Below are 8,338 nucleotides of genomic sequence, written 5' to 3'. Positions count from 1 at the left end.
TCCCTTCTACCTGGTTGTCGCAACAAGATGTTGGAGCCCAGGAGCCAGATGCCACCGTCGACGATGACTCCTACTACACTTGAGGTGCCTACTACTACGTGCAGGCCGCCGACGATGACCAGGATTAATTTAGGAGGATCCCAGGCAGGAGGCCTATGCCTCTTTCGATCTGTATCCCAATTTGTGCTAGCCTTCTTAAGGCATACTTGTTTAACTTATGTCTGTACTCAGATATTGTTGCTTCCGCTGACTCGTCTATGATCGAGCACTTGTATTCGAGCCCTCGAGGCCCCTGGCTTGTATTATGATGCTTGTATGACTTATTTATGTTTTAGAGTTGTGTCGTGATATCTTCCCGTGAGTCCCTGATCTTGATCGTACACGTTTGCGTGCATGATTAGTGTACGATTGAATCGGGGGCGTCACATAACCAGTCCCAGTGACCACAACATCTTCAACCTCTTCTTCAGCAGGCTTGGTGGAACTTGGCAGTTTAGTACTGGGCGGATCAACACCCATTAGATCCGCTGTGAAGTTGTGAGTCTCTGGTGGCGGGTCATCAGCAACAGCCACCGGAGTTTGTTGAGAGGCTTCAGAAGTGGTCAGTTTCTCCAGCTCAGCAACCTTGGGGTCTTCCGCCGGTTTATTCATCTTCAGCTTCTTGCTGGGTTTGGCTATACCACTGGAAATAAGACGCATGAAGAGGTTAATATATCAATGTATAAGTGTAAAAACAAAGAAGTCTAATGTTCTCACCTGGGAGTGACTTTGAAGAGGGGAATCTGAGTCCCAATTGAGTCACCGGAAGAGGAGTGAGAAGTTCCCTGATAATTTGAGTCGGACGGATTAAGTGGTTGGCGGATAAGACCCGCCTTAGGAAAGGAGAGGGTTGAAGTTGGTGGCACCTCATTTCGATGCTTTCGAGGAACCAGAGTGTTTGGTAAGCCGGAGGAAAGATTTCCACAGCCGCTGTTCTGGGTTGTGCGGCGAACTTCATGTTGTTGTTCCTTCAAAATAAAGTTAGGATCCAAGTAAGCTAAAGGGTGAGAAAACCTTACTTTCCGGCTCGCTTGTCGAACTTTCTATCTCGGCAGAGGTTCCGAGTCAGAGGAAATGATAGTTGCCTCTTCACCATCTGCGTGGCTGGCCTCTGCGTCATCCTGACAGCAATCAGTGTCAATAAGATGTACAAAAAGGAGCCAAGGGAGTCAAGTTCTACCTCCGACTCATCATCCAGGGTAAATGGATCGGTTGCATCTGCCTTCTTCTTGGCAGGCTTTTTGGGAGCCTTGCTCTTTGTCCTAACCTTTTTGGTCGGCTTTTCCTGGAGTTTCTTGTTCCAAAAGGAGGAGTCATCCTGCAAAAATCAAGTGATAATGAGAAGATAGTTTTTGTGATTTTAATGAGTAAGTTAGAAATTGCTCACAAATACTTACAGCTGGAGGCTTGTTAAGGGTACAAAAGGGACTCAACCCCGTCTTGCTACAAGTTGCCAAGCTCTCATTAAGCAGTGTTTTGGTCATCTTGTTGATCGCATCATTGTCCAATTGCACTTGGCCGGTGTATTCGCACATTAAACCGGACCGGCAGCTCAAGGGCAAAATTCTCCAAGCTACCCAGCACCGGACTAAATCAACTCCGGTCAACCCGTTGGCCATTAAGGCCCTTGTTTTTGAAAAGATGGGCATATATTTAGCCCGTTCTTTGGTGCTAATCCGGTCTGGGAGGGGATGTCCTGAACTAAGCCGGTTCTCATGGAAACCCGACAGAGGATTTTCATCAGCCGGAGATGTGTCTTGGCAGTAAAACCAAGTTTGGTTCCAGTCCTTCGGATGGCTGGGAAGTGCGACTGCAGGGAAGACAACTTCTTTTCGTCTTTGAATATAAATTCCGCCAAGTTCTAGGCTGGGTCCGTCTGTGAACTCAGTCTGGCGGTTCAAGCAATAAAATTCTTTGAATAAATCCACAGTGGGTTCTTCTTGAAGATATACTTCGCAAAAAACTTGGAAGTTGCAGATATTGGAAACGGAATTGGGTCCGATGTCTTGAGGGTGGAGTTGAAAGAAATGCAATACGTCATGGAATTTTTTTGAGCTGGGGTGGGGGGGGGGGGAGCCCCGGAGCATATGATCAGCAAATACTATGACCTCGTCTTCCTTTGGGGCAGGTATGGCCTCGTTCCCCGGGGCTCTCCAGTAAATAACATCTTTGGCGGCTAAGACGCCTACTTGGACATATTCATTAAGAGATTGCTCCGTAACAGTGGAGACGACCCAGTTGCATGAGGTGACGGTTTTGGTCATTTTTGTCGATGAAAAGCCTAGCAAGGGAAATATTGCCGGGTTAAGTTTATTATGTTAAGCCATCCAGTGATCAGAAAGCAAGTGCATCATGCAAGGTCAATTCGTATGCAGAGAATACGTGCTATAAAGGTTGGCATGCTTAAACCGGTAAGACAACGTCGGGTTATACAGACTCTGAATATATACTGGTGGTTTAAAGTGGGCCTAACGGTGTTTGGTGGGTTACGGCATATCATATAAGCCACCCGTACGGCTGCAGATCACAGGTATCTGTAAATCTATAAATGAAATTTTTCTAAGTACTGAACAAACAAGTTCCACATATCAGTTCTATGATTTTGGATCTGCTGCGGTTCAAAAAATAGAAGGAAATTGCTAAACCTAGCGCATAGTGGATGAACTACTGCACTAAATTTTAATCTGAAACAGAGAGGAGGCATCTACGAGTACATGTGGGTGTTACAAACAAGAATCACGCAGTTACTATGCTATTGAGAGATCGAATAAGGCATGAGCGGAAATATTGCGAAGAACTCCAAGGAATGGCCGACGAACACAAATGAACTCGGCAAACCCTAATGCAGATTTATAATGGAAGGGGATGCGTACCTGGCGAAGAAGATGGAGAGTGGATGTGCGCCGCGTTTCTCTGGTCCATTCAGGTCGATGCAGCGGCCGGAGCTGACGTCGCTAGAGGAAGACAGCGGCAACGGAGCTCGGGTTGCAGTGGCTTCGCGAGGAAGGAGGCGAAGAGGAGGAGGCAGGGGTAAAAAGTAAAAAGGAGGACCCGTGTCCCTATTTATAAGGAGGTGACGAGACGGCATGCGCAGAAACCGAGGAGGCAAAAATGATTATGCTGGCAAAGCGGGCGCCTCGATTTTTGGGAGGTCCATTAAGATAAAGATCTGTTGAGGTATCTTGGGCCTTGTGCGGAGTTAATGCGTATGATGTCATGGCGGGTTACAATGGTTCTGCTATGTGACATCATGGCGGGTTACCGCGGGTTGGTAAGGAATTGATAATGGAAAATTCTGCTAAGTCAAGTAGTGGAGATTGATGTGAACAAGTTCAAATCAACATGGGGCCTAATGTTGGGGATATAACTCCGAGGTATGAACCGCCTAGGAGGGGCCGGGTCACACCGTTGGCGGCTTAAGGTGAGAAGACCCAAGACCCGGAGGTGGCTTAAGGTCTGAAGGTGTGAACCGCCATATGATAACTTGTTCTGTAAGGTAGGTTTAGTTAGAAACCGAGCCAGTCATGTTTATGTGAGACGACCGGGAGTTTGTAAGCTTCCGGGCATCAACCTGTATATAAAGGGGTGACCCGGCGGCAGGTTAACTCAAGAGACAACCAATCGAGAACTAGGTCAAGCGTATTGGCTCCCTTGTAATCAAAACTCAAGCAATACAACTAGAAGCAGGACGTAGGCTTTTACCTCGTCGAGAGGGGCCGAACCTGGGTAAACTCCTTGTGTCCTTTGTCCCATTCAACTCCTTTAAGCTAACCAAGTGCGATGGCTCCACACCTAAGTCCTTTCACTAGGGCATCTGCCATGAAAAATCCACGACAACTTTGTTCTCTTAAAAAAGGGCATGCATGAGTTGATAAGTAGGATGTTTTGCATGAATAAAATAATCAAAAAGTAACTTATAACTATGTGCATGACTTGGTGATGTGACATTATTGCACGAAGACGCGTTGTCGTGGGAATCTTGTTAAAATGCATAATTGAATGCTAAATAAAAAACTAATGTACAAATATTTTGCATGACTTGGTTCCCTTAAGGTCATGCTGAGTTGATAAGAGCATCTCTAGCAGACCCCGTAAAAGGGCCGAACCCATATAATTCCGGTGAGCATACGGGTTCGGTCCGTTTTTCTTGCTAGATCAGATTACGTATCCCGGGCCTGGCTCGTAAAAAGTTTACCGTGGCCCGAAAAAAATACCCTCTCCACTGCTATTTATGTGGTTTCACCGCTCGGATACGGGTCAAACCCTATCCGCCTCCGCCACCGCTACGCCGCGATTCCCCTCCCCCTCTGCCCCAATTTCTCGCCGCCGGCGAGCCTAAGAAAAGCCCTAGCGGCCTTTCTCGACCCATGGACGGCTACAGAAGTGGTGGGGTGACGCGGCGGCGCCGCCGCCGCACGCAAGCGGGGGGCGCAGAAGTGGCTCAACTATGGGAGCCGGCCGCCGCCGGCGTTCGAATGCCACGAGCTCGAGTATGATGATCAACTATGTATGATGAATGTCGTTGCAAGTTTCTCCCGTGAATGATTTTTTTAAGGTTACAGTTCCGTATACGGGGTCTGATCTACAGCGCAGGAATTCGCCCCACAAATCTGATCTGCAGCGAACTGTAAACGCATTTTCCGGGTCCGACTTTTACGGGGTCTACTAGAGATGCTCTAAGGTGGCATGTTTCGGGTGAATACATTAATGCAGAAAGTAACTTGTGACTACATGCATGACTTGGTGACATAGCACGGCTGCATTGAAGAGAAAAAATAGATAGTGGGTTGGAAATATTTAGATTGATGTGAGAATCTTGTTAAAAATGCATACATGAATGCTAAATAAAAACAACTATTGTAAGAGTATTTTGCATGACCTGGCCCTCCTTAAAAATGGGATGCATGAGTTGATAATATGGGGTGTTTTTCATGAATAAATTGATGCAAAAAAGTAACTTGTGGCTACATGCATGACTTGATGATATGACATTGCCGCATGAAGACATGTTGCTGCGGGAATCTTGTTAAAAATTCATAAATGAATGCTAAATAAACAAAAACTAATGTAAAATTATTTTGCATGACTTGGTTCCCTTAAAAAAAGCATGCATGGGTTGAAAAGGTGGCATGTTTTGGATGGATAAATTAATGCAATAAAGCAACTTATGACTCTTTTTTAGAAAAAGCAACTTATGACTACATGCCTGACTTGGTGATGTGGCATAGTTTTATGAAGAGGAAAATTAGATAGTGAGTTGCGACTATTTAGAAATAGATTATCAGACTAAATCTATTTTGTTATTAAATTTTTGTTTTGGAAAATATTGCCTTTGTTCTATAAATTTCAAAAATATTATTTTATCAAATAAACAATTTAATTGCTTTTGGCTAATAAGTAATTTTCATTAAAAATATTTTTGAGTGCTCCTTGCCGCAAAATACCTTTTTGAGTTGTCTGTCTCACCATTTTAGATCTGGAAATTTTTTAGTTGGATTGTTATGCAAACAAAACCAAAAAGAAGCAAACAAAAAATCCAAGAAAAGCCATTAACAACCATGCTGTATTCAACGTCATATTTTATCTGACTTAGAATGATGTTAGTTGTGCTCACATACTAGGACATAGCATTTTTGCTTATTGTTTTCACCTTTTGTTACCTTTTTGTTTCTTGAAATACATGACATTTTTAAGATCACACGAGCATATATTCCCACATATACGAAGACAATTTTGTAACATATGATTTTAAAACACATGAATGGTTATTTTTGTTCGCAGGAATATTTTTTAAATATGTAGTGAACATTTTTTGTTTGGGTACATGAATATATTTCTTTTTAAATATGTCTCCATTATTTAAACTGAATTTTAAAAGTATTTTAAAATATATTATCTGGAAATATATTTTTTGGATTTTTGTATAGAATGAGATAATAGATTGCTTAAGTCGCCACCCCGTTATGAGGTCTCTTGGGGCAGTTGCTGTCGCATTTGCCGCTTAAGGCAGCAAATAGGCACTCCAAACCTTGATGCAGTTTGCTACTTAAGCAAACTAGGTTGCGGTTTTATTGGCCACTAGTGTGCGCTTTTGTTACAGTTTTGAGCTCCTTGCAATCAACATTTTTTTACTAATCTTTGTCATCAAGTTCTCATTTTGTTCACTAATCCTTTAGTATCAAGAAATCTATGTATAAACATTCGCCAGTTGGTCTTAATAGGCGAGAGATTCAGTGACGTATGATTGTAGGGCGGGTGGAGACATACAACTCAAGCGAGGGGGGCATGAAGAAGAGGAAGAAAAGGCGTGAGATATGTACCATCGACCGACGACTAAAATCGACACCCGCTGGAAACTGCTGCTAGGGGTGGAGGAGAAGGTGGCATCAGTGGTGGCCGCAGCGATGGTTAGTGCATAAGAGAAGTCAATGACAACAACATCGATGGACGAACAACAAGCTATTGGCAGCCCAATGTAGAGTAGGGGAGACAACGTTGGATGGAAGGAAGCGCTAGGGAGAAAAACCGTTCGGTCGATAGATTTATCGATAGAATGGTCATGGTTGAGCCACGCCCAACTTTTATTAATATTGTCATATTTCAATTAACATGACTCTTACAATGATAAAATAAGTTGGCATCTTTCAAGCATATCCTAGCGTAAATTAAGATCGTGAGCATCACATCACACAATAGATCCGCACAATACGGCTGGTTAACTAAATGAAACCACCGATATAACTTTATGAAAGTAATGACCCGGGCTGCACTAGCTCAGTTCCAACCCGGTGGCTTGTGGTGGTTGTTCGGGCCAGAGGGCGCGTAGTCCTGCGTCTCCAGAGCCATCCTTGCACCGACGTTCACCGCGTCATCTTCTGGGATCACTCTACCCATGTCCATCTGAAATATATTTCAAACGGAGATAGTGTCAGTGTATCACTATAATCAAACTTTTTTTTACGCGTATAATCAAACTTTTGATAGCTGAGTACGCTGTATCACCATAATCAAACTTTTGATAGCTGAGTACACCAAACCACATGAATCCCAAAGAACTAACAAATCTAGCTATTCCATGAAGCTTCCTCCTTTTCCAAAAAAAAGCTATTCCATGAAGCATGAACAACCAAGTTGCACTCTCCACACTTTGACAAACGCTACAGGAAGTAACCGAAACAATTCACAAAATCTCTATAGGTGCCAGACCAACTTGAGAAACGATCACTTGTTCAACAACAAGAACATAGAAGTTACTATCTCTGTTCCACAATATGTCATGTAAAAATATCTTAAAATTTACATTTTCACACGAACATTATTACCGTTTTTAACGTAATTTCATGTACAAAGATTTTGCTGTAAACACCCTTCAAATGTTATGAAGTCTAGAACAAAGCTCACTACCATACATCTTTTCCACCCAAAAAAAAAAACACTACCATACCTTTGGCTTAGGAGTGTTTTCTTCGACCCATGGCACCTGCTCACCGGCATGTTGCAAGGGCACCAGTCTCTGCACTCCTACACCCCAAATGGAACGAATCAGATCATATAAGGATACAACATCTTAGGACCAGTTTTTGTACAGAGATGTGTGCCTTACTTGAGAGGGGTATAGCGTTGGAGGGAACAAAGAAGTAGAATGCCAGCAAGGTGATAACTAGGCAGAGGGATGCTGAGCTCCCCATTGCACTCACCAGGCTGTTAAGTTCTCTTCTCTTGAACAGTTGTACTGCCTCGACTGCTACCCTCAACCTCAATGGAAATGGAATATGCGGGATCTCTGTTTGGTGTTCGTGCTTGCTGCCTTGGACCCCCCTTTTATGGGCACATGTCATGCCGCCTAGAGCACTCGTTTCTAGGTACCAAAGTCAAAAAGGTAGGGGTAATGGAAATTCACAAAGTCCAATGGGTGGAATTGGGCAGTAGCCAACCATTTTGCTGCCTTTCCCCACCTCCACTAGCTGTTGGAGTGCTCCCATTTGTCCACATCTCATCGATCCGTTTGAAATTGGTAATTGCATGTCATTTGTTCGGAAGTTTATCTTCTGCCGTCTTGGTGCAACTACAAACGAGAGAGAGAGAGAGAGCGCGCGCGTGAGAGAGAGAGCTTGGGGTAAACTTCAATGTATGTGATGTGTTTTTTGAATTATATTATAGTAGAAGTTAATTTGTTATAAACTAAGTAAAAAAGTTGTCAAATGCGTGCACGATTCTACTATAACTCTTCCTGTTAGGTTTAGGAAGCACTTTCAACTTAGCTTAGCGGCGATCACTATCAGAAAAAAATGGGACGGCT

The 8,338-nt window shown here is 43.6% G+C and overlaps 1 protein-coding gene across 1 annotated transcript; it reads right to left on the bottom strand.

Annotated features, from left to right (window-relative positions):
• Positions 1–6,558: 6,558 nt before the first annotated feature.
• LOC123124880 (uncharacterized) lies at positions 6,559–7,825 on the bottom strand. The gene is made up of 3 exons (XM_044545423.1): positions 7,643–7,825; positions 7,484–7,560; positions 6,559–6,939 (listed from the first exon to the last, which is right to left on the bottom strand). Exons 1-3 carry the CDS (start codon positions 7,725–7,727, stop codon positions 6,814–6,816), a joined length of 288 nt encoding a protein of 95 aa, XP_044401358.1. The 5' UTR covers positions 7,728–7,825; the 3' UTR covers positions 6,559–6,813.
• Positions 7,826–8,338: the final 513 nt, after the last annotated feature.

This window comes from Triticum aestivum, chromosome 5D (genome assembly GCF_018294505.1).
Source record: "Triticum aestivum cultivar Chinese Spring chromosome 5D, IWGSC CS RefSeq v2.1, whole genome shotgun sequence".
Taxonomy (NCBI): Eukaryota; Viridiplantae; Streptophyta; class Magnoliopsida; order Poales; family Poaceae; genus Triticum; species Triticum aestivum.
This window is presented reverse-complemented; position numbering and strand designations above follow the sequence as displayed.